We start from the raw sequence: 25,346 nt of genomic DNA, 5'->3' as shown, positions 1-25,346 counted from the left end.
ATATTTTAGATGCATGTAAGAATGTAAGCATGTAAAAACATGCAGAAAATCATCCATATACTAGGTTATCTGGTTCAGTAATATGTTTTTAACAGATGAAAGCATTTTGCAGAGGTAGATACACAATGTTGATGAATGTTTCCTTCTTGGAATCTCCTAGAAATGCCAGCTGAAAATGACCATGTCTGCCGTCTAATTACAGTGCGGCTGACTCTGATGAGCATTAGCGTGCCAACATGAGTTTTCCGTGGCTTAAGAGGATTTATGGGATCAATATCAAGCCAAGTGCAATGCCATTTATTTCACCAACCCAGTGACTTAAATATAAGATGGCCCATAGCCTTGGAGCACCATCAACAACTTTTTGGGAGAGATAAAGTAAAGTTGATAAAAGGCTGAGAATGATATCCCCTGCAGAGCGTGTGAAACTTTAATTCTCCAAAGCGTCTCAGTATTAGTTTGCAAGTGTTTTGCTTTGTCAGGACAATTTGTGTTTGCACTCCTCGAGACGCAAACAGATACTGGTATACTTGCACTCCCTAGTCATTTTGAGAATAGCGGGCAGGAAAAAGATCAGCCTAAACTTGCCGTCAAGTCAGCCTGGGAATCGAGAGGCTTCAGACTCTGGCGTTCTTCCACCTGAACCTGCTTCTCATTGTTCTCATCAAAGTGTTTCAGATGGATTGCACAATTTTACTTTCACACGTAGTAATGAGAAACATACATTTCTAATCAGCTGTTTTTTTGCCAAGAAGCTATCATGTTGCAGTCAAGTGCGTTACGGTACGAGAAATGATCATGCGACTCATGCCAGCATATCTGTGACTTATAGCTCGTGTCACAGTCGGGATTTTCGAAAGCCTTAAAGGGTCACGCTGGGTGACAGTAGTATGTCATTTCCTGTTATTGCCTTTGAGTCATTTTGTTGAATTACCTCTTGACAATGCCTTGTGCAATAGCTCCTCCTGGGGCCTTGTTCTTCCCAGTTATTGCCAGTTTCGGTTCTGTTGTGAAGCCCCCCCCCGCAGAGATCATTACATTCCTTCATTCGCGTGTCAGCAATGTCCATACCCGAGGCCCCCAGGAGAGTTATATACTGAAAGCTAGACAAAATGAAACGCAGACATCTTAAAATGTGAACAGGGTGCTGCTGGTGGTGTGCGGGGCTGCTCAGTCTCAGAGCAAAACAGTGAACATGCCTGTGGATGTTTAGATTTCTTTGAAGGGTGGTTGTCCTGGCTGAGAAGGATTAGTTGCAGGCCCCCTTTTGCTTTTGCTACAGATGAGAGGGCAGCATGACCGTCTCGATGTTCTAAGAAATGTCAGATATTTCCTATGTTTCTTTGTTTATATCTAACCTGCCAACTGCTTTCAGCGCTCCAGTTATCCCTTCACCTCAAATTGTCAAGCTGAGGGAATTAAGAGAAGAGACTCAAACGTAACACAGGCTGGAAAGGCTCTGCACAGCTGCTCTGTATAAAATAAGTTATAAGTTCTTTATTTTGTTAAAGATGGAAAAAATTACTTTGCATACAGGCTGCATTTTCAGTCCGTATTTCCAGACTTCGAGGTATGAACTCACTGAGTAACTTCTGGCAGCTGTGGGCGTGTTTTAGGTGTGATGTCGTCATTTTATTCGCAAATATTCCTGAAGAGAATGGCAAGATCCCACATGCTGACTTCATAGGTAGCTACACCGCTTTCATGTGAGCTTCCAAAGTTGTGTTGTTTTGGTTTGTCCTACAGTTTACTAGTTGAGGTTAGGTTGTTTGTGTTAACGTTTGAAATTCTCCTTTTTGGAGGACTGGTCAAAGATACTATTTGTAGTGGAATGAAAAGGCTTTCGTGGATGTCTTTTGTTTGTACGTCTTTTTTTTTTGGTTTGTGGTCACTCCCTCTTTGGGTTCATTGTGTTTCCCCACTGCATCCCATGCTTTGTTAATCTTATTGGTTGAAGTGAGTGCTGTTTTTTATTAGAAATGCCTGTTGTTTCAGATTTTTTTGTTGTCTTTCCCTGATAGTAAACTGATTATCTTCAGGTTTTAGACCTTTGTTCAGGAAAAAAAACAACAACTTTACAGTAAGTCAACTGGGCTTTGATAACATGCTGTTGTATTGTTTCGACAAGCCCTAGACTGATAACTGGCTTATACACAATACAAACTGATAAGATATCTAAGTCACTGGCAACCAGGACAGCTGGACTACGCCAGATTTCTTCTTCTCCTCTTTTCAGTAGTCGTTGTCTGTGATCGAAGGGGCGCTCTGGTCAAATGTCATGTGTATCCCAGTTTCCTAGTCAGCTGAGATTCATTCGTGCAGGAAGAACATTCCAGCTGGACTGAAAATGTCTTAGTTTCTTTGTTAACCACACAACCATCCATTTCAGCTTGTATCATCTATCAGTAATGACGATGTGGAGGAGTTTAAATTCAAGTCGCACTCATTCTGCTGCCTTTTCTTGTATCTATCTTGGTACGGCCCACACATATTTTGTCTGGTTGATATAAACGGCATAATTAAGTTGCCTCGGTCAGAGCGGTTGACCTGGCTGGGCTCAAGTACGCACTTACGCTGGTATCTGCTTTGGGTTTCCTTTCTAACATTTCCTCGTTGTCTCCTGTACCTTTTTCCCTGCGACCTCTGTTCCCACTCTATGTTCAGCTTCCCTTCCCCGGCCTCTTTTCCTCTGCTTGTGTATTTTGCCACCACCCCGTCCTGTCCTTCATCCTCCCCCTCACGGCACCTGTAAGGTTTCAATGGAGCCAAACAATACCAGGAAATGACTCCACTCCGACTTAGACAACCTATAGAAAGGAGTTGTTGAAATTTCTGATCTTGAAGTGGCCGGACCTTGACCAAACTTCTTGGTGGCACGGTAGATAGCGCCAGTTTCTGTTTCATTACTGAGCTACAGTAAGTTTACGGTGGGTAGATAGGTAAAAGGCCTTACTTTGTCTACTTCCTTGTAGAAGGGTTCAAAGTACACAGTGCATTGGACTCATTAGTATAAATACAAGTTAATCAATGTGAAGTAAAGTCCTGCATTTTTCAAGGAGCTGCAAGACTGCCAAAAAAAAAAAAAAAAAAAGTCGTTGGTGGCTGTGGTGAAGCATAGTTGCGTTTCTAATCATAGCTAGACTTTGCCCGTGGTTGGGTGTGTGACCTGTACACCTGGTGTGTGTGTGTGTGTGCCTGCACGGAGAAATGGTTAATAGTTGGAGATTGCGAAATGCACTAACCACAAACACTTTAAGCTGACTTTTGCATACGACCTTTGAATCGTGCTACACAATTGGTCTAACGTCTGACTCTTAATCCAAATCGTCCCGCGTGCCAGCCTGCGAAACTCGACACGTTGTTTGATGAGATGATTAAAACAAAATAATAATAATAATAAGTGGTGAAGCCATTAGGGAGCACATTATTAACCACAAAGCTGAAGTAGGGCAATGTGCTTATAGAATAAAGATAGTGCAGAAACGCGGTAACAGATTTTCTTCATCGTTTCTGTCAAAAATGAAATACATGGCCGTCCCACCAGAGCATTCCTCTTAAGAAAAATTACTGCTGACAAACAGAAATGTTTATCTTAACTCCCTACTGCATTCTTTCGCTGTCTGTTAAAAGGGCTTACGTAACCATCCGTCTATTATCTCGTGGTCAATACTGGTGGAGTGCTTTCGTAAAAGTGCAAACTGGTGCTGGGCAGTATCTGCCTCGTTCTGTCGAATAACCAGTCGGGGGTTTCGTTCAATAGTGCAGCGTGATATCTGCCTAAATGATAGGCATGGAATTCGTTCTGTAACGCTGGAAATGATGTGGTTGTCGGACCAACGCCCTCTTTCAAATCATGTGTTGGTTTTGTCTTCTGACATAAGCTTCCAATTGGCCTGCATTGTTAATGCTGATGGGGTGACTAGGTTCAAACGAAGTTCTCCAGGGTGTTTGAAGAAGTGTTGTAGGGAAGGGCGTGCATAGACACACTGCAAATGAAAGAGTGGTTGAATAAAACTACGCATATCCTCCACCTTAAGTCTGATTTAAGAGGGGATAAGCACTTGGATTTTGTTATGGGATTTCAGTTGATACTGCACGACCAAATATCGGTGATATATGCTTCTCGACAAATTCCTCAAGCCATTTAGTTGTAAAAAAAAAAAATAAAAAATGTGCAGCACTTAGATGACGTGCATGACTAGATTTCTCTCACTTTTCTGTGCATCGCCGCATGAAGCTCACCCAAAAATATCTTCACAATATCTACACAATAAATTCTTAATAGAGCTAAAATTTTCTATGCATGAAATAAGGCGAAAGGCCAATTTGTGGTTCACTGTTGGTGCCTGTGTTGAAGCAACTGACCTAAAGGCAACTGGTGAAAGTTTGCTTGTAACACAAACCAAAGAACAAAGAAGTACGAACAAAAGTGGATATTGTCTACTAGCTATGTCCACATAGAGTTTTATATTCCCTTATATGCTCACGATCTTTTTTAGCCTTTGTCTGACTCCACTCCATGTGTTATGCTTTATGATTCATTTCTTTTGTTGTTGGTTTTTGTTGAATGATGGTCTCCTACAAAAACCTCTCCAAACACCCACATTGTAATATTTACAAATTTCTCTCTTACTGAGTTAATTTCCCAGAGTAAAGTACTTCCACACACTAGACATGTTTAGTCATGTCTATCTTCTTCTTCTGGGATTTTTTTAGCTGCTCTGACGCTAGCTGACCACCAACAAAACACGCGAAACAGCCGTGGTTTTGGCAGAACTAAGAACAAAAGCCCTGCAGCCCAATCCGATACAGTCGTCTAAAAAAAAGCCACAACACTAACTGGGACATCCCTATTTTCTAGATAGCAAAACGCGATATTCTGATAGTCTTTTCCAGTCCGAGCGACAAAACTAAAGCTCCGAAAGCGGCTTCCATTTCCAGTGGTTCACATGTTTTTTTGGCACTGCCACCAACTGGCAGCTGATCCCAACAACAAGTAGACATCTCGGTGTGGCACCGAGACCTTAGACCTCAAAAGGGGGCCTCTGGTTGCAAGTGTTGGATGGCAGTAGCCAGCTTATAGCGCAGTGAAACTGGATCCCGCTTGGGTCAGGAATGCGAAAAGTAATGTGGAAAGTGATGTAGATCTGTCATGCAGTGTGATTATTTTCCACCGAGGGCTTAATTTATGTCTCAGTCCACGGAGCTGCTCAGCATGTGCTCTAGAAATCGCCACCTTTCCTCTCCCCCTCCATCCCTTTTTTTTGAAAGACTCACACACAACAAGTTCCACAAATGGCAAAATAGTTTTCTTAGTTTGTCATTTCCTCTTTACTCCCCTCTCTCCTCCTTGCCCCACCCTTCCTCCTCCTGCTTTCAGTGGACGAGGAAGAGAAGGAGGAGGAGGGTGAAGGGAAGAGGGAAGAGGGAGTCGACGTGCAAACCCATAAAGGATTTTGACTGACTCGGTACCTTACCAGCCCTAGTCTGGCATTCACTGTCGACAAAGTGAACTTGCAGAGAAGATGATCAGTGTGGGGGATGAAAGTAGTGAAGCTCAGACTGGAGGATTTGCTGGAACGAGCAACTTTAAACGTTCAAATTCAAACGGTCCGAGGTGTCAACAGTGCAAAACAATATCCTCAGCTTGAAGAAAACAACAGATTTGGCTCAGCTTAGGCTAGACGGATGTAATGAAGGGATGTAGTTGTTGGGAGACTTTGCTATTCTATTAATAATCCTGCCAATGGGACGGCCAACAAAGCACGGCTGGTTTATGGGTTCCCCCCCTTTTTTTTCGCTGGAGCAGATTTGACTGTACATGGTCAAGCTGCTGTGGCGGCGGGTTGTCACGATTCCTCGCCGTTGCAGTTACTCGGGGAGAATCGGCGAAGTGGAAAGGAATGAGATGGAGTCTGACCGATGGATGGATGGATTGCATCGGCTTTATAAAGACCAGAGTTGACCTGTTTTCTGAGCAGGAGTGAGGAGGAGGACGCTCTGCAGCTCTCCTCTTTTGCTTTCCTGTCCTCGTTCCTACTCCACATCTTAAAGTCCCGGGCCCCTGCCTTACTTCCTCTGTTTGTGACCACATTCTGGTTGCTGTGATCCTGTTTTAGAAGCCGACCTCCTCCTCGTGTTATTTATTTTGCGGTTCCACTTCCTCTTTAAAGCAGCCTACCCCTCGACGGGGCAGTCAGTGCTAACGCATTTTTTTAAAAAATATAATCCTTTAATGGTATCTCCGTCAGGTCCCATAAAATTCAGTCATTCTGAAAATAACTCCTGGCAAAAAAATCTCTGTGTGGCCTACCTCCTGCCATCTATTCTGTTAATGAGTAATCCTCGTTATGAATATCTGGAGCAGCTAATCTCATTTTAAACGGGCCTCTGCAGAATAGGTCGTGTTTTCTCAGCAGGTGTTGCTCCTCGGTGACCGGGGATTCGGGGAAACCGATTCTTGCGGGATTATGGAGGAGTTTCCAAGATCCTCGGTCATTAGGCTACAGTCGCACTAGTACGTTTAAAATGCCATTTAAAACAAAAACAATAGCCATCCAGGGCTGATAACACTTCAGGGTAGGGTAATTGCTGAAATAACATCTTGACTCATGCATGTGTATGCAGTAGTTGTGTGATAAAAATGAAGGCAGAACAGTCGTGTACAACATGACCAGCGTTTCCTTTAACTGGTTCTCCATGTTGAGTTGACTTTGCTTATTGATTGGTCTGCATGTCACCAACCTGAGGTTACCCTCCAAGTCCCAACTTCCTATGCTACTGTTGCCAAGTTAGTCAAACAATAAAAAGTGTCCATTCCCAAAAGGAAGTCCTGGAGGTTCCTCTATTTAATCACAATTAGTACGAGTTTTAATGCTATCTAAGTCTACAGTTGATTTTATATGGGAATAGCTGTTGTTTCTCTAACCTAACATAGAAAATCTGGACTAAACAGGGTCTAAGTTTGAGTTTTGTATTGGTGCGGATGTAGCCTGTATCTGTGAAGCTCCACGAGGAAAGGAAAAGATTTAAAAGCGGCTGATGGGAGGTCTTTATCCCTCCTCTTCCCTCTACTTTCTATATAGAACAGCGCTTGTCAAACTAGAATAGCCATCGGAGTAAATTTAGTCCTCGTTCTAGTCTCGAGAGAGGTAGTTCGAAGTGTGTCACTGAGTTATCTGTGTCAAGCATGTGAGTCAGACGGTGGTTGGCATCAACAGACCGGCCTCGTGTCTTTTCTTTACTGATACTTAACTGGTATTCTTTGTTTTAGGTGATAGTGATGTGCTTCAGTCCACTGATTGGAGCAAAAGAACAACTTAGGAAGCCACATTCGGTTGGCAAGACTCAAAATTTACCCTTTTTTTTCTCCGGGTGTTTTTATAGATTAATGGGATAATAAAATAAGCATTTAAAAATGATCACTGTTATAAACATCTGCAGCCTCTTAAGGAATAATCTTAACAATCACTGATATCAGTGACCCGGCACGTAATTCCTGCTCGAAAGCGGCATCTGTTGCACGGGGTCAAGGGCTTTATTTATTAGAAGTGTTTGAGATACGGCCAACGTGTCTCCGAGCAGCTTTGAGACACGGCGAGCTCAAGCATAACCGAGCTTTGGGTGTGTTCAGCCCGTTCTGTTTCACTTCTTGTTCTTGCCAGACGACAAAGCAACAGGGATTATCGGTCGAGGCACATATTTAACTCCGCATGTGGCCGACTGATCCGAATGTTTAAAGGAGCATGGGAGGACTGTCTAATACGTTCAACGCGGGGGCTGTTTGATGCGAGTGGACACGGCCGTGATGCAAGTGCGAGGGGATGAAATCCTCAAGGAGATTGGTGGGAATAAAAAAAAAAAAAAAAAAACTAAATGGGAAGGAACACCAGAAAGTAGGTCTGAAAAGGATGTAAAGATGGAGGTATGGAGGGCAGAAATTTGTGGAATGCCTTTGCTCACTGTCTCTCCCTGATAAAGGGTGAGTATGGGAGGAATGCGACCCTGAAAGGACTGGATAAACACGAGGGGGGTTGGCGAGAGGATTCTGGGATCTGGACTAAGAAACGACGGTGACTGAAAGGCAGAGGAGGAAGCTTGGAGCCAGCTGAGAGGCGTAGCGGGACTAATTTGCCCCACGTTCTGTTGTGGGATGGGGAGGACGCACCGGCGATTAGTTTTGGGAGGCGGAGTGAACCGGTGATGGACGTCGGCCGTAGTGAGGCAGGGGTCATGAGAAGAGTGGCTTCACTCTGCTTTCTTTCTCACAGGGCAGGGTTAATGTGCTGGAACCGACACAACCATGTTAAATATCTCTACTTTATTTATTTATTTATTTTTTTTTCTTTTTTTGAAAGACCCTCGAGAGATTGTTGTGTTTTCTCAGTACACTTTAGGAACGATTTGTTTGTGTTCGGTCACGGAGCATCCCCTCGTTGACGAGATTCTGTTGTACAGCAGTGTCTTAAATTTAAATTTAACGATCTTGGGTGCTAGCCGTAAAGTCCCACTCATGTTCAAGCTGTGTTTATAATGAGTGCGAGAATTTGGCAGCAGAGCCGGGTCTCGGCGGACCACAACACAATGTAAAATTACTCGCATTGTTATATGAAACACATTTACACAAGCTGAACCAGACCTCGAACGTGATTTCCATAGTGTTTACATGTGAGCAGCGCAGTGTGTGCAAATACGAATGCATGGGGCAGCTCTGGATTTCACGTCAGAGGTGAGGGAACGTTGAGAAACGTTAATGACCCTGGTGCTGCTGGGAAAACGGTGTCATGGTCCTGCGGTGTTGGAATGATAATTGAGATGGTAAAAGTCTGGGGCACCGGTCGTCGGTGAAAGCACACTATGTTCGTTTAATGGCCTGCAGCGTCTCTCTATGTTCGTTTAATGGCCTGCAGTGTCTCTGCTCTCGTTACGGTTGGGTGCTTCGCCTCTTTTCTTCTTCATTACTGGTTTTACTTGTCTAGTCACTTTCTATATGGGTTAAACTGCCAACAGCTTGTTTTTTATGAGCGCTCCGAGTTCTACTGTCGTTTCAGTTATGTACTCGGTGCGTTTGCGTTTGATATGAAACAGACATGCATGCGTTAAACGTAAAGCCTTTGTCTTCAATCCATTTCGAGAAGTTTTTATTCGGTTTGACAGTTCCCCTCCCAGCTCATTGTTTTTACAGCAGAACACGGAGAACCAAGGACAAGTCGTCCAAGTGCACAGCGAATGCTGCTGCATGAATTGTGTATTGTAAGTGTTCTACACGTGTTGACAGTTGTAGGAGCTTCCTACCGTCTCATTGTGGCCTGCAGAAGATGAATGGAGCATTAAACCCTCCCCATTAGGTCGCCAGATGCTGCTTTTCATACGGCTAAAGGCATTTAACCAACTGTAGAGTGGGGAGTCTGTACAGTTGACACATAGTTTCATAATCCAGTTACATTGTGGTACTGAACTTAAAATAATATTAGAAATCAATTTGTACCAAAGTTGGTGACAATAAAACGATTATGAAAAACTGAAACCTGGAAGGCAACCAAGAGGACGTGTAACCAGAATGAATATTTACTAATGGTTTTTAATGAGTGTGAATTGTGTTGACAAAGAGGAATACAACAATCTGGTTTGGCAAGTGTGTGTGTGTGTGGGGGGGAAAAAAAAACAAATACCTGCATCAGCTAAAACTTTTATCTTCCTTCTTTACGCTTTGTCTGAACCAAAACAACACAAACAGAAATCTACAAAGGGGACTTTAGTTTCCTTATTAGTTGCTGGGTTTCATTCCTGGGACTTCTTGGTTGATAAGGGCTGTAATTCTTGCACTGGTTCACTCTTATCTATTCAAGATCACGCACAGTCAACTCCACTCCCCTCCTCCTCGAAACAGACAGTAGGAACATGACGACAAACACATGCTTCCTCGCGGGTTTCCCATCGGTATTGAAGCATTCGGGCCATATGGGAGGCATCTCCGCCGAGAGATGAACTCGAGTCCCTCTGATCTTGGGCTCATGTTTTTTTCTTCTGTCACCTCAATTGTCCGGCGGCTGGAGATCTGATTAAGCATTCACGGCCGATAGCCAAAGGCCGGAGGGGAGTTAGTTTGACGTGGTTGTGTTTTATGTCAACAAAACCTAACATGAGCGCAGTCTTCCTGTTGTGCATCCCATCAGCGGTGACCTTAGCATTCCTTAGAGATGGCTTGTGAAAATAGAGAGGGTCACAAAGCAAGCAAAGCAAAACAATTATTTACCCAACCAGAGCTGCTTTGATTCCTCCAGATTTGATAGGAATGAACGTGGTTAATAATTCTGACTCCTTGTTTTCCTCTCTTTTTTTTTTTTTTTAAACAGCGACCATGTCAGACGCAGACAAGTTTCTGTACGTGGACCGTAACATGGTCAACAACCCGCTGGCGCAGGCCGACTGGGCCTCCAAGAAGCTGGTGTGGGTGCCGTCGGAGCGCCTGGGCTTCGAGTCCGGCTCCGTGAAGGAGGAGCACGGGGACGAGTGCGTGGTGGAGCTGGCAGACTCTGGCAAGAAGATCAAGGTGAACAAGGACGACATCCAGAAGATGAACCCGCCCAAGTTCAGCAAGGTGGAGGACATGGCCGAGCTCACCTGCCTGAACGAGGCGTCCGTGCTGCACAACCTGAAGGAGAGATATTACTCCGGTCTCATCTACGTGAGTATGGAGTCCAATTTGAAATGTAATGTCACAGCAAATGATGCACTGCGGTTAATTATCCATTGTTAGAAAGTCCCCACTGGTTTATAGAAAACAATCAGCCATGGCTCGCCTCCAACCCTCTCTATATCTCTGTGCCCAACCTCTTAATTATCTCATTAAGCCCCATTGTTCAATGTCGCCCATTGTGTCCAAAGTTCCATCGCAAAGAAAATTTACAATCTGTTAAACCACTTACGGTATTTGAGTTTCCCTTTTGCCTCTCCCCCTTCCTTTATCTTTCTTCTCTTTTGCCTCCAGTTGTGTCTTGTTTACCCTCCGTCGACTTAATTTCTCTCTCTCTCCCTGTCTCTCTGTTTGGAGTTATCTTATAAACAGGAAGCAGCAGGAAACAATGTAGTCCAGAGTATAAGATGTGAAAAGTTAGAGAAGGCGGGACCCCGAGAGTACAGCTTTTTTTTTTTTTTTTTTTTTTTTTTACAAAGATGGACATGGAATGTAAATTGTGTCGTAGCCGCCACTACTACCCCCTTAATTTATGTTATTTACCCCCCCCCATTTTCAAGGCTGGGAGTGATTTGGTCCCTTCGACTTTGAGTTGTGACCCGGTCATATCAACACAGCCGGTCGTCCCCTCCCTAGTTCCTTTAAAAAAAAAAAAACAAAAAAAAAAACCCAGGCTACGGTTGGTTTGAGTGGCTCCAGCCTCTGTAGTCCTGAAATTGACCATTTCTCAGGGGAGAGCAGGCGTACAACAGAGGCAGAGAGATGCCTGGTACAGAGATGTTGGGAGGGCAGCACAGGAATGTAGAAAAGAAAAAGAAAAAAAAAAAACTCAGAAGTTATGTGGAGATAAGAAACTAGATCCCCGTAAGATTTAGTGGATTTTAAACAAGGGAAAGGAGGAGAGTTTTGTATTTTTGTTTCTGATCGAAACATAATTCTGTCATGTAGATCTGAGATGTGACTTGGCTAAACTACATGTAGCTGTACTTTTTTCAATGCCAAGGTCACTCATCCGTTTAAGCTCGCAGCGTTGCAGCTGGGTGGGGCTGAGATTACATAATTGCATAAATCAGAGTTCATGAGAAACCTTCAGCCCAGTGGTGATGGGGAATGGGAAGGGCTCATTATTGTGTCAATGCAGAGTGCAGCGTAGGCCTGGCGTAGGGTTTCGGGCTCTGCCTCTCCAGACAATTTGAAATTGTTATTGACGCCGTATAAATAAAATAAAACTGAATTACAGCTTATCTGTTTTCTGGGAAGGAGCCTTTTGGAGGAAACCCTTGTACTAACATGAAATTACTATGACATTTCCTATGTTCTAGTCCATAATCGCCATCATGTACCGCACATTAAATACAGATTTGCACATCTGGTTTCTAGGATTTTGGCCTGCAAGTGTTGTGTATCTATCTATAACACTAGTTAAACCCAACGCACTCGTCTTCCACAGATACCATGTTCGAGGTTTTTTCTCTCTAATGGTCGCTTTTATGTGCCCTGCAGACATACTCCGGTCTCTTCTGCGTCGTCATAAACCCATACAAGAACCTGCCCATCTACTCAGAGGAGATCGTCGAAATGTACAAGGGCAAGAAGAGGCATGAAATGCCACCTCACATCTACGCCATCACTGACACCGCTTACAGGAGCATGATGCAGGGTAAGTCAGGCGTGAGAAGAGTTCACAAGGTCGTTAAAATAAAGGAAATGACACACAGGATGTAAGATTTTGCTTTGAGTTCATGTTAAAGATGTTCTGATTTTTTTTCATTGGACAAGTACTTATTGATGTACAGTACTGATACGAGTATCTGCAGTCAGTTTTTTTTATTTATTTTTTTTGTCGGTCATGTATCTTTTCACAGCTGCAGCTAATATTGACTGAATTGTTTTGTTGTATTTCTGGTTAACTCCTCAAATGGAGCCAAAACACACTGGTGGTGTTTCCAAAAGTGACTATTGCTGAGCAGACTCAGATATTCTCAGAGCCCGTTTGTGTTTAATGAGCATCATGCTACATGCTAATAGTGTCTAGTGCATCTTTTTGTTGGAACCGGCTTGAAACTACATCTGCGCCAAGTGTTGGTTATTAATTGTGACCCCAGGTCCCGTGATTAGAAGAGGTGTTTATCTTGGCTGTTTTACGACTGCATGAGTGCAGGATATTGGTACTTATATCAGTCCTGGGATATTCTTAGCTTAAGTGTTTGCCCGAATCATTTTTATAACCCCACATGTCCTGAAGCTTAACCCTTCAGATTTAAGAAATTGGACACATGGCTACAAAATACAAGTGTGTGTCTCTTTTTTTGGGGATATCCAGGGAATGTACTCTCCACATTTGTTTGCTCACTGCTGTGACATACCTCCATTTTGATGTTTCAGGCCTGATGCTGAACAAACATCCTGCCTGAACGTTACACTAATACAGATTTCCTGTGTTTGGCCCGTGTTTTTTCAGGCTTTTACCTCTTGTTATACATAATTATTCACTGTTTTGAGATTTCGTGGATCAACACTTGAGGTTCCTGTTTGGTGTTTCCTCCGGAGCAACTGCGCCAATAATAAGCCTCTGTTTCCCCAACTCTTCTACGTAGACTTGTTTTCTGGCGTGTTTACCTGATGTGCTCTGTGCATCTGTCATGCACACCACTCAAGCTCCTTCCCTCCAAACCAATTGTGCGCCTTCTCCTGAAAAAAAAAAAAAAAAAAAAAAATGGCTTGAACAATTTGCCGGAGCCAGATAGGGTAATTAGAACACCGGCTGCACCGAGTTGCTGTCACAGGAAACCGGATATTGATTTCCTGTCTGTGGTTGTGTACTTCCTGCTGTACACTTAAAAAAAAAACTGAATGCACTGTGATGATAGCATGTCAGCATAATCCACATTTGCTCTTTTTTTTTTTTTTTTTTATATATTGCAGATCGTGAAGACCAGTCCATTCTCTGCACGTAAGTGTTGTTGCACATGTGGTTGTCATATTACGGAAGCATTTCTTTTTGTTGTAGCAACATTATTCAAACAACCCATTTATTTTTTTTTTTCTCCCGTTCGTCTCGTACAGAGGCGAGTCTGGTGCTGGTAAGACGGAGAACACCAAGAAGGTCATCCAGTATCTGGCTCACGTGGCCTCGTCTCACAAGACCAAGAAAGATCAGGTCGGTCCTGCTTCCCACCCACACAGCCCTGATGACCTTCATCTCTCATCCCCTCATCCCCTCATCTCACATCACTCCCTTACTTTTGCTGTTTTTGTTTGACGCATTGTCATGTGACACTAATTTTATTTTACAGGAACGTCACGTTTACACGGACAATATATATTTTTTTCCAATTTGAATCATTCTGCATCCAAATTAACTCATGATTTGATACTAAATATGAACTTACACAACCCTCAATTAGAACATATCTAAATTAGTAGTTGACCGTCATGTTGCTGTTTCTCCTGAAGAATTTATTCCTTCCTCCCAGAGAGAAATTAAGTATAAAAATGGTTATTTAGTGCTAATATTTTATTACTGAGCAGATGCCGGCCTCAATCTAACTAAAAACTCCTTCAGTCTGTATTGGAAGTGTGGCAGATCAAGATAAGAGCTCTGCAGGAACAGGAAAAACAGTAGCATAGATTAAAAGTCTCCCAGTACGCGCTGACATATTATACAGACCAGAGGCCTCGCTTTATCTGCGAACGTGTTTAGCTTAGCCCGACTTCACTGCATCGACTCATCAGAAATAAAACTCACTTGACGTCACGTCAACCTTATCTGGCCTGGCAGCTGAAAGTGACCCTCTGGGGGTTTTTAATGAAAACCACATCCATCATCCCTTTTTTTTGAGGTTGTTGTATTTCTCTCTTCCCATCAACAGAACAGCTCGGTCCTGTCACATGTGAGTTAACTCTCCCCTTTCATTCACTCTTCCTCCTCACCCCCCCTCCCCCTCCCTCCACCTGCTTCTGTCGTCACCTTCCTTCCCCAACCTCACCCCCCCTCCTCCTCCTCCCCCTCCTCCTTTTTGCTGGAGCGCACTGTTGTGGGAGTCACTTTGTGTTAAGGGCAGAGTTGACATGTTTTGCCAGCCAATAGGAAGTCAGGAGGAAGTTTGTTTGCAGCTCAGTGGCAGCCGTTTGTGTTCCTGTGAAAAATTCAGCCAGACAATAGTAGGATAACAGGGAGTGGTCTTTGCTGGGGGGGAAAAAACACGGAGTATTTTTATTTTAAGATGGATTCATATTTGTCTGGTTGAATTTTTCGCTACTTTGTGCTAAGTTTAAAAGCCGCTTTTTCTCCTGTTGCTTTTGACATTTGTGTGTTTTCATAAAAGACATTTGCAGACGACGACGCAGTCAGATATTTGGATAGACGCTGTTATTCCGAGCGGCTTATTTTTGTGCCTTAACAAACATTTTTTTTAAGTCACTCTGTACACACAGCATACGTGAGGACAGTATAAGAATATTCTGAATATTTTGTCCTTGTCGTCCCCTGAACTGCTCTGGTTTAACAGGTGACGGGTTTGTGAAGACGGTTTTTGGGGGTGTTTGCTGATTTGGTCACTAACACATGTCGGGATAAAATGCTTGGGTTGTGATGTGTGTTGCTGGTTTATGCGTGTGTGTGTGTGTGTATCCCTGCTTTTATCACTTGTTTAAATGTTTTGTTGTCCCATCCCTTCGGACGTAAGTACATCATGAGAAAAAAGTACAAACATGTTTAACTAATTGTTTTTCTGGCAACAAGGTGATATTGTTTAAGACGGATCATTACTTGGATCCATCCAATCCTCCTGTAGTGTTGCAGACGGGATCATTGATTCTTATTTTTGCTTTGCTGTTCTATTCGTTTCCACCAGGGGGAGCTAGAGAAGCAGCTGCTGCAGGCTAACCCCATCCTGGAAGCCTTTGGAAATGCCAAGACAGTCAAAAATGACAACTCCTCCAGATTTGTAAGAACATATCAAAGTGTTTTTAAGTTTCTTGTGAAGATCAGTTTACCTATGAACCTGTTGCACTTAAATATTTAAATGTTTATTTAAATGTTTGTTTTTTTTTCTCCCCAAGGGAAAATTCATTCGGATCAACTTTGATGTCAACGGTTACATCGTTGGAGCCAATATTGAGACTTGTATCCTGTCACATCGTTGCTTCTCTTGTTAATTTTTTTTTTAAACATTTCACTCACTTGTACGTCCGTCTCATCCATGTGAACATGATATCTATCGCATCATTTTGATATAATCTACAAATTTGACAGAAACTTCCATATAGACTCAAGGATATATTTACACTTTATATCAGGAAGGCCAATTGGGAACTTTTATGAAATTAATTTTCACTATCCTACAGTAAATTATGGGTCTGGGGTATTTTTATTTATTTATTTTTTTTTAAATTATATTTTAATTTAGGGCGGCCTGGGTTGAAACACAGCACATGAACAAAAGACCATTTCCTCTTCCCTTTTTTGGGAATAAAGTCAAAAACGTGTGTCAACGTGAGTCCATCGTGTTCTTAGGGTGGATATCACTCTTAACTACAAAAAAGAATAATAATGGTCCACATCCAGCGAGAGTTTCAGCATGACATCATTCTAACATGTTGCAGTTGTTATCACTCAGGAAAAAACAAATCGCACTCAGATCGGATCTCCTGCCCCACCTACACACCCACAATTTTCACCAGCCTCAAAACCGCTCGACATCAAAGTAGCTATTTTACAGGGAGGTGGTAATTCTAATTAACGTTCTTATTTATTTGTTTATTTTTTGGATCACTTAGTCAGTTTCAAAGTGTCATTACAATGAACAAACGTGTTGAGTCATGGTGGTATCAGAGAACTTGGCCTTAACCGGTTTGACCTCTAGACCTGTTGGAGAAATCTCGTGCCATCCGCCAGGCCAAAGACGAGAGGACCTTCCACATCTTCTACTACCTGCTCACGGGCGCTGGCGACAAGCTGCGCGGTAAGAACGTCGCCCGTGAGACTCCATTCGAAGACGGGAGGCATTTTGATGTTTGAGGTTTTTACAGGGAACTTTTTCCTCTTGCGTTTCAGCCGATCTCCTCCTTGAAAATTACAACAACTACCGTTTCCTCTCCAACGGGAACGTCACGATCCCGGGGCAGCAGGACAAGGATCTGTTCACAGAGACTCTGGAGGCCATGAGGATCATGAGTATCCCAGAGGACGAGCAGATAGGTCAGCTGGCTGCTCTTCACGTTTCTTTTTCTATTTTTTAATGGTTTTGTAATAATCCTTAAAAAAAAAAATGATGTTTATGCTCTTGATTGTTCTCTGTCTACAGGCATGTTGAAGGTGGTTGCCTCTGTTCTCCAGCTTGGAAACATGAACTTCAAGAAGGAACGCCACACAGACCAGGCCTCCATGCCCGACAACACAGGTACGTCAGACTTTCAACCTCTGCATCTTCATAAGTAGCTGATAATTTTGCTGTTGCATATTTTTTAAATATACTTTTTATCTTTACACACGCATACACACACACATATATATACTTATATTTATACTTGCAAACATATAATCAGCATAATAACTATAATAATAATAGTAGTACTACCCCCTCCCACTGGTCTTAGCATCGTATCTTATTAAATCTCAGAAGACAAACTTCACATGCAACATAAACCTAAAAGCCACTTTTTCTAAATTCATTATATTCATTATATCCATTGCCTCAGTGCCTCATTCCTTCTCTAATGGAGCTTTTGAACAGATCCAATTGTTCATAATTATTTACTTTGTGATCATGTACAACGAGAGGAAGAGCTTTTAAGCCTTAGTTGAAACTTTATCAAATTAGATGAATCTCCTGATAGACATGACTCCTTTGGTCTTAGTGTAATAGTTACCTTGATGTGGTTCACGTCCTGTTTTGTTAAACCAAACCAAATTTCTTTTATTTTATGGCAATCCCAGAGTAGGTGAAACGAAGTTCCGTCTATATTTAATAAAATATGAATTGTTTTCCTCCTGCAGCTGCCCAGAAGGTGTGCCACCTCATGGGCATGAACGTCACAGACTTCACCCGGGCCATCCTGTCGCCCAGGATCAAGGTGGGAAGAGACTACGTCCAGAAGGCCCAGACCCAGGAGCAGGCAGAGTTCGCTGTGGAGGCTCTGGCCAAGGCCACGTACGAAAGGATGTTCCGCTGGCTCGTCATGAGGATCAACAAGGCCCTCGACAAGACCAAGAGGCAGGGAGCCTCCTTCATCGGCATCCTGGACATTGCCGGCTTTGAGATCTTTGAGGTAAATGAATACTGTTGTGCTAATTTGATTAAATCCAATATATATTAATTGGAAGGGTTCAGGAAATGGCATGTATGTGCATGTATTTCACGCGTCAACCGTGACCGTAATCATTATTCTCTCGTGCCTCTTTAGCTGAACTCCTTTGAGCAGCTGTGCATCAACTACACCAACGAGAAGCTGCAGCAGCTCTTCAACCACACCATGTTCATCCTGGAGCAAGAGGAGTACCAGAGGGAGGGCATCGAGTGGAGCTTCATCGACTTCGGCCTCGACCTGCAGCCCTGCATCGACCTCATCGAGAAACCCGTGAGTGTCCTTTTTAACTTTTTCCCACCTCTGCCGACATGTTCATCCCCGTCCCGTCTGCTAACTGCTCTCTCTCTCGTGGTTCCAGGCCAGCCCCCCTGGTATCCTGGCTCTGCTGGATGAGGAGTGCTGGTTTCCCAAGGCCACCGACAAGAGCTTTGTGGAGAAGGTGCTCCAGGAGCAGGGGACGCACCCCAAGTTCTTCAAGCCCAAGAAACTGAAGGATGAAGCTGATTTCTGCATCATCCATTACGCTGGAAAGGTAAACTGTCCTCGTGATACGTCGTCAAGCGAAAGCTCAGCTTGTTTTAGGCTGCACGTGAGTCTAAAACACATCTACTCCTCAGGTGGACTACAAGGCGGACGAGTGGCTGATGAAGAACATGGACCCCTTGAACGACAACGTCGCCACACTGCTCAACCAGTCCACCGACAAGTTTGTGTCCGAGCTCTGGAGGGACGGTGAGTTGAGCCTCGCTTTGCCGATATTAACCAGGAATCATCGCTTCTCTAGTAGTCGATGACTTTTTTTGGCTTTCTGTTCATCGCGCTTTCTTTCTCTTTTACTGTCTGGCGTGTGGAACCTTTGTTTTTACCTTTTTCTAATCCCACCGACTTCTTTCATCCATTTCTTCCTCTGTTTGGCCCCGTTCCGTCTTGTCTTTATTTATTTATTCTCTTTCGCTGGCACTCAGAGGTAAAGAATTGCCAGAGAGCCTATTTTTATCAGCGTTTTCCTATCCTGCACTCAGATTCAGGTGAAAAGGTTTCTCTTTTTCATACAACTTTCCTTCTTTCTCCTGATGTTTGTCATGTGTCCATTCATCCGTTTTTTCATAATTTTTTCCAAATATGACTCGTCTCTGTCTAAAACCAGCTCTTTGTGCAGTAACAAACTTTTCTGGTTGTCTTATCACTTGTTGCTCTGTCATTGAACTCTCCTTTTCTCCCTCTGTGTAATAGTGTTGTTTAGGGACTCCTGGTGTTGGTCATGGGTACTGCAGCAATGGGTATATACTGCATGGGTTTGGTTTGTCACCTTCCTGACGCACATACAAGTTTAAGTCAATCATCACGCATCACTCAGACAAATAGTTGACAAATACCCTCCACTCACTGCATTCACTGAGTATTATTTGTGTTGTGGTGTGTTACCTTTCCACACTTCACCGACTTCTTACGTCGTCCTCCTCCTGAGTTCCCTCCACATTCACTTTTGTGTTTGAGTGGTGTTTCACTGATCCTCTCTCCCGGTGTGTGTTTGCCGGGAGGAAGTGGAGATACAGTATAACGGTCATATTCATTCCTCTCTGTGACGTGCATTTGGTTTGAGTTTGCCTGATTAAATATTCAGATTATCAAATGAAACACTGCTGACTTCTTGCATAATGTTCTATCCCTATTCCCCCATTTTCCCCTCCTCTCTGCTTTTCCAGTCGACCGCATCGTGGGCCTGGATAAGGTGTCTGGCATGTCGGAGATGCCCGGTGCTTTCAAGACCCGCAAGGGCATGTTCCGCACCGTGGGCCAGCTGTACAAGGAGCAGCTGTCCAAGCTCATGGCCACACTGAGGAACACAAATCCCAACTTTGTCCGCTGCATCATCCCCAACCACGAGAAGAAGGTATCACATAGGGCTGGATGTCTGATTCAGTTTATTTAGAGCTAAAAACGTTTAGTTATGAAATAGATTTTTTTTTTTTTCTACAGAAGTTGTCTCTGGTTTGGGAGATTTGTTGCATTCCCCACAATTATCTTACATCTAGTTTCACTTCTTGCTTGTTTTAAATACACGTGCACTAATCTCGTTGTGCGGTCTCACATGAGACTAGTCAGGCAAAACCAGTCTCACGAGATGGCAGCGAGATTTCTAATGAGAGGATGCAGGAAATGGCAAATATTTAAAAAATAAATAAATAAAATGGCTCTAGGGGTTTTATGAACAGATAGTTAGTTGTTCAAGTGAAGATCAATTTGAATTTTGTAGCCGACACTTTGCTGGTTACTCAAAGATGTTCCAGTGCTTTGTTAACACTCCTATACACCTCAAATATTTAAAAACACGTTTTTTTTAATATTGTCATTAGTGTAATTAGCCTTATCTTCTGTTAATCTTCAGGCGTGTTGCGAAAGTGAAAGATTTTCAGTTTAGTTCAGTACTTTGTCGCTTTTATGTTGTTGGAAACTTATTATTATGTTGTTGCTGCACTGATGTTCTGATGTTACTGATGTTCCTCATCCTCAGGCTGGTAAACTGGACCCCCACCTGGTTCTGGACCAGCTGAGGTGTAACGGTGTCCTGGAAGGGATCCGTATCTGCAGACAGGGCTTCCCTAACCGCATCGTCTTCCAGGAGTTCAGGCAGAGGTAACGGTTTAGTGACAGATTGTTGTTTTTTTTATTTTTATTTATAAGGTCGTGCTAAGAAAAATAAATGACATTCCATCTTCTAGGTATGAAATCCTCACTCCCAACGCCATCCCCAAGGGCTTCATGGACGGAAAGCAGGCCTGCGTGCTCATGGTAAGAGAGGGCTTGTGAGATTGTAGCCAGATTCCTTTCATAGCTGCTTCCTCTTCAGCGCGATTGATCGCTTTTCTTTTCTGACCGTCAGATCAAAAGCCTGGAGCTGGATCCCAACCTGTACCGCATTGGCCAGAGCAAAGTGTTCTTCAGAGCCGGAGTCCTCGCTCACCTGGAGGAGGAGAGGGACATGAAGATCACAGACATCATCATCAGCTTCCAGGCCTGGTGCAGAGGCTACGTGGCTCGCAAGTAAGAGGAGATATCCGCCCCCTTCTGAAGACTTTTCTCTTTATAATAATGGTAATGTGAAGGATATGAACGCTAACTATCTAATGTTTTCAGGGCTTTCGCCAAGAGACAGCAGCAGCTGACTGCGATGAAGGTGATCCAGAGGAACTGCGCCGCTTACCTCAAACTCAGGAACTGGCAGTGGTGGAGGCTGTTCACCAAGGTAAAAGCTCCGTCTCCTGCATCCTGCTCATTCACATTTCCTTTCTTTTCCTCTCTAATCCCTCCCTAATTCCACATTTCGTCTGTCCACAGGTGAAGCCCCTGCTGCAAGTCAGCAGGCAGGAGGAGGAGATGCAGGCCAAGGATGAGGAGCTGAATAAGGTGAAGGAGAAGCAAATGTATGCCGAGCAGCAGCTCATGGAGTTGGAGGAAAAACAGCAGCAGGTAAAGTTTAAGACTCGTGACTAGTTCCTACTCTTCAGTTCACTTATAAGGCTTTGAGGCTTGTCGTTTATTCTTGGTTTGAAGTAAAGTAACGCTTTCGGTGCGCTTGCAGCTGAGTGCCGAGAAGATGGCCCTGCAGGAGCAGCTTCAGGCAGAAACCGAGCTCTGCGCCGAAGCAGAGGAGATGAGAGCCCGTCTGGCCGCTAAGAAGCAGGAGCTGGAGGAGATCCTTCACGACCTGGAGGCCCGGGTGGAGGAGGAGGAAGAGCGTGCCTCTCACTTGACAACGGAGAAGAAGAAGATGCAGCAAAATATTTCTGTAAGTGAGAAAAGATCATTCTGGACGGAATAAATACTGATTTCTCGAACACTGAACACCTGACTGAGTCGTGTCTTGTTAAACCTCAGGACCTGGAGCAGCAGCTGGATGAGGAGGAGGCAGCCAGGCAGAAGCTGCAGCTGGAGAAGGTCACTCTGGAGGCCAAGATAAAGAAGGTGGAAGAAGACGTTATGGTCCTAGATGACCAGAACAACAAACTAAACAAGGTTAGACTGGAAATAATGACTGGAAAATAAACGAGCATTTCACTTGCTTTGAAAATATCATAACCTAAAAATGTATCGTTTGTGAATCCAGGAGAAAAAGTTGCTTGAGGAGAGGATCTCTGAGTTCACCACCAACCTGGCAGAGGAGGAGGAGAAATCTAAGAGTCTGCAGAAACTCAAGAACAAACACGAGGCCATGATCACAGACCTAGAGGGTAGGGAGAATGGCCAATAGAGAAACAGAACAAGGTATTATTAAGTTATTATCTTTTCATCCTTGTAATTTTCTTCTTTTTTTTTTTTCTCTCCCCCCATTAGACCGCTTGCGCAGAGAGGAGAAGCAGCGTCAAGAGCTGGAGAAGAACCGACGCAAGCTGGAGGGCGACTTCACCGAGACACACGATCACATCGCCGAGCTGCAGGCCCAGATCGCTGAGCTCCGCGCCCAGCTAGCCAAGAAGGAAGAGGAGCTCCAGGCAGCTCTGGCCAGGTCTGCGTGAACTCTTAAGATTGTTGTTTCTGGAGTATTGGTAATTTGAGAAGTGTGGCCTATTTTTACTGATATTTCGCTGACTTATTTCCAACCTTAAGGACCGAGGAAGAGGCTGCGCAGAAGAACTTGGCGCAGAAGAAGATCCGCGAGTTGGAGGCTCAGCTCTCTGAGCTGCAGGAGGATTTGGAGCTGGAGAGGGCGGCTCGCGCCAAAGCAGACAAACTCCGCAGGGACCTGGGAGAAGAGCTGGAGGCTCTCAAGACCGAGCTAGAGGACACTCATGACTCCACCGCTGCTCAGCAAGAACTCAGGTAGAGATGGTGGCGCGGGTACAGATATAATTCAAGATTCAAGAGTCTTAAAGGCACACATAAATACACGAACATTTAAATTGTTCATGGACCTGCAGCCTTGTTGGTGTTCATCTTTCTCAGGGTGGAGGTCGCTCAAACAAAGCGTACTAACCTCTGTTCTTCCTGTGTAGGGCCAAACGTGAGATGGAGGTGGCACAGCTCAAAAAAACTCTGGACGAAGAAGCCAAAGTCCACGAACAGCAGATGGTTGAGATGAGACAGAAGCACAGTCAGGCCTTCGATGAGCTCAATGAGCAGCTGGAGCAGGCTAAGAGGGTACTTCATCACAGCTAATATCACTTATGTTTTTGCTTTCTTTATTTCTCATTTCTCCTCAAAACAATTACCACTTGCCTCCGTCCCTGCAGAACAAAGTGTCGATGGAGAAGGCCAAGCAGGCCCTGGAGTCCGAGAGGAACGAGCTGACCATCGAGCTGCAGACACTGATGCAGGGTAAAGGAGATTCCGAACATCGCAGGAAGAAGGCTGAGGCCCAGGTCCAGGAGCTGCAGATCAAGCACACGGAGAGCGAGCGCCAGAGGTTGGAGCTGGCCGAGAAACTCACTAAAGTGCAGGTACAAGAGTTTGAAACAATTTCGGTGCGTTACGTTTGTCAATTGGAGCGTCTGCCGAAGTCAGGTTTTCTACTCACAAAGTCATAGCATCCTCACTAACCCCAAGTTGAGTTACCAAGATGGCCGCCCTGACTATAAACGCTAATTTAAAGCTCCTGTAACAATATTAGCACATTAGTTTTTGTTGCATTAAATCGGTCGTACAGACAGTATTTTTCCACTTGCATAAGCTGTTACAGTGTAATTTAAGTTTTTCATGTGTTATATTGGAACTACAAGTCCATGTCGCGCTAACAACGCCTAAAAATAATAACCTGGTCAAACCAAAACTGTGATTAATAGTGTATTTTTTCTACATTTTAATTAAACAGTTAAAAGTTTTGAATATTTTTATAAATTTCTGCCTCGTGTGGTGTTAGAGACTTCATCACTGTAAAAGTTATCTGTTCCATCTGTTCCATTTACAATTATAGCAATTAATTATATTAGTTATTATCAAGATTTTTATTTTTTAAACTTTAATTTCACTCCGCACTCAAAAAAAAATGTAAATATGGAACACACCAAGTTATATTCCGACAAGGAGAGCGCTTTCATGGACACGGGCCATCTAGTTTTCTGACGTCTATAAGTTGAATGACGATAACTGTGTGACGTCATTCTCCTTCACTCGTTCCCAACTACAAGTCTTTATTTACTAACCATTGCATATACATTAGATTTATGTGGTTGTGTCCATTTTAAAGTGAAGATGTTCAGGGGTTTATTCGTTGTCTTCTGCCGTCAGGCTGAACTGGATAACGTCAACACTGTGCTGACCGAAGTGGAGGGAAAGTCCATCAAGGCAACCAAAGACTGCTCTGCTGTGGAATCGCAACTGCAGGACGTTCAGGTACGCTGCCACTAAACCAAGACGCAAACGTTGTTCACACTCCTCTGTAGGTCCAGAGTTTAGCACATCTGCTTTAACACATAACTTCATGTTCCTTGTAAGTAAACAGACTCAGTAAGGCTCACTTGAAGAATTGTTTAAATCCTAATATTATATGTGGCAAACGTCGCTGCTTGTAACTCTGCGTCTCCCGTCATCACAACAGGAACTCCTCCAGGAAGAAACGCGCCAGAAACTGTCGCTCGGCACTCGTCTGCGGCAGCTTGAGGATGAGCAGAACAACCTGAAGGAACAGCTGGAGGAAGAAGAGGAGGCCAAGAGGAACGTCGAGAAGCAGCTTCAGACGGTTCAGGCGCAGGTAAAACGCATCCGTTCGCTTTAACTCCGACCATATTCGTCAACTTTGAGCCACGATATTTATCAGCCACGCATTCCACCTCACTCCCAAACAGCTGACTGATCTGAAGAAGAAGGTGGAACAGGATGCGGGCTGTCTGGAGACTGCAGAGGAGGGGAAGAAGAGGGTCCAGCGGGACCTGGAGTCCACGACCCAGCGCCTGGAGGAGAAGTGTGCCGCGTACGACAAGCTGGACAAAACAAAGACGCGTCTCCAGCAGGAGTTGGACGACATGGTGGTCGACCAGGACCATCTCCGACAGATGGTCTCCAACCTGGAGAAGAAGCAGAAGAAGTTTGACCAGGTTGGACGACGGATTTTTTTTTTTTTGTATATTCAAGGAGCCTCCAGGTTTCAAAAGCATTAAACACTGTTGCTCTGAATGTCTGTAGATGCTGGCGGAGGAGAAGAACATCTCTGCGCGCTACGCGGAGGAGCGTGACCGAGCCGAGGCCGAGGCCCGTGAGAAGGAGACCAGGGCCCTGGCTTTGACTCGGGAGCTGGAGTCTCTGATGGACCTCAAGGACGAAGTGGATCGCAGCAACAAACTGCTGCGGGCTGAAATGGAAGACCTGGTTTCCTCCAAGGACGACGCTGGAAAGAATGTAAGTC

The 25,346-nt window shown here is 44.0% G+C and overlaps 1 protein-coding gene across 2 annotated transcripts in view; it reads left to right on the top strand.

Moving 5' to 3' along the window:
- LOC124998253 (myosin-9-like) overlaps positions 1 to 25,346 on the top strand; it is a 31,018-nt gene that overhangs the window by 1,958 nt on the left and 3,714 nt on the right. Inside the window, exons 2-32 of one of the 2 annotated variants that reach the window (XM_047572517.1) lie at positions 10,356 to 10,687; positions 12,200 to 12,356; positions 13,622 to 13,649; positions 13,763 to 13,856; positions 14,569 to 14,589; positions 15,553 to 15,645; positions 15,761 to 15,824; positions 16,564 to 16,662; positions 16,755 to 16,898; positions 17,005 to 17,100; positions 17,697 to 17,968; positions 18,104 to 18,277; positions 18,366 to 18,539; positions 18,625 to 18,739; positions 19,714 to 19,901; positions 20,523 to 20,644; positions 20,731 to 20,800; positions 20,892 to 21,052; positions 21,146 to 21,254; positions 21,347 to 21,478; positions 21,591 to 21,797; positions 21,887 to 22,024; positions 22,116 to 22,239; positions 22,343 to 22,514; positions 22,616 to 22,828; positions 23,002 to 23,146; positions 23,239 to 23,445; positions 24,233 to 24,337; positions 24,543 to 24,695; positions 24,790 to 25,038; positions 25,127 to 25,339. In XM_047572517.1, coding sequence (XP_047428473.1) covers positions 10,361 to 10,687; positions 12,200 to 12,356; positions 13,622 to 13,649; positions 13,763 to 13,856; positions 14,569 to 14,589; positions 15,553 to 15,645; positions 15,761 to 15,824; positions 16,564 to 16,662; positions 16,755 to 16,898; positions 17,005 to 17,100; positions 17,697 to 17,968; positions 18,104 to 18,277; positions 18,366 to 18,539; positions 18,625 to 18,739; positions 19,714 to 19,901; positions 20,523 to 20,644; positions 20,731 to 20,800; positions 20,892 to 21,052; positions 21,146 to 21,254; positions 21,347 to 21,478; positions 21,591 to 21,797; positions 21,887 to 22,024; positions 22,116 to 22,239; positions 22,343 to 22,514; positions 22,616 to 22,828; positions 23,002 to 23,146; positions 23,239 to 23,445; positions 24,233 to 24,337; positions 24,543 to 24,695; positions 24,790 to 25,038; positions 25,127 to 25,339 — 4,566 coding nt within the window. In that variant the 5' untranslated portion in view covers positions 10,356 to 10,360. The remainder of the gene's footprint in view (positions 1 to 10,355; positions 10,688 to 12,199; positions 12,357 to 13,621; positions 13,650 to 13,762; positions 13,857 to 14,568; positions 14,590 to 15,552; positions 15,646 to 15,760; positions 15,825 to 16,563; positions 16,663 to 16,754; positions 16,899 to 17,004; positions 17,101 to 17,696; positions 17,969 to 18,103; positions 18,278 to 18,365; positions 18,540 to 18,624; positions 18,740 to 19,713; positions 19,902 to 20,522; positions 20,645 to 20,730; positions 20,801 to 20,891; positions 21,053 to 21,145; positions 21,255 to 21,346; positions 21,479 to 21,590; positions 21,798 to 21,886; positions 22,025 to 22,115; positions 22,240 to 22,342; positions 22,515 to 22,615; positions 22,829 to 23,001; positions 23,147 to 23,238; positions 23,446 to 24,232; positions 24,338 to 24,542; positions 24,696 to 24,789; positions 25,039 to 25,126; positions 25,340 to 25,346) is intronic. The other variant, XM_047572518.1, reaches the window with a different exon arrangement.

Source organism: Mugil cephalus, chromosome 20, assembly GCF_022458985.1.
Source record: "Mugil cephalus isolate CIBA_MC_2020 chromosome 20, CIBA_Mcephalus_1.1, whole genome shotgun sequence".
NCBI classification, from domain to species: Eukaryota; Metazoa; Chordata; class Actinopteri; order Mugiliformes; family Mugilidae; genus Mugil; species Mugil cephalus.
Note: the sequence above shows the minus strand (reverse complement) of the source record. Positions and strands in the feature narration are given on the sequence as shown.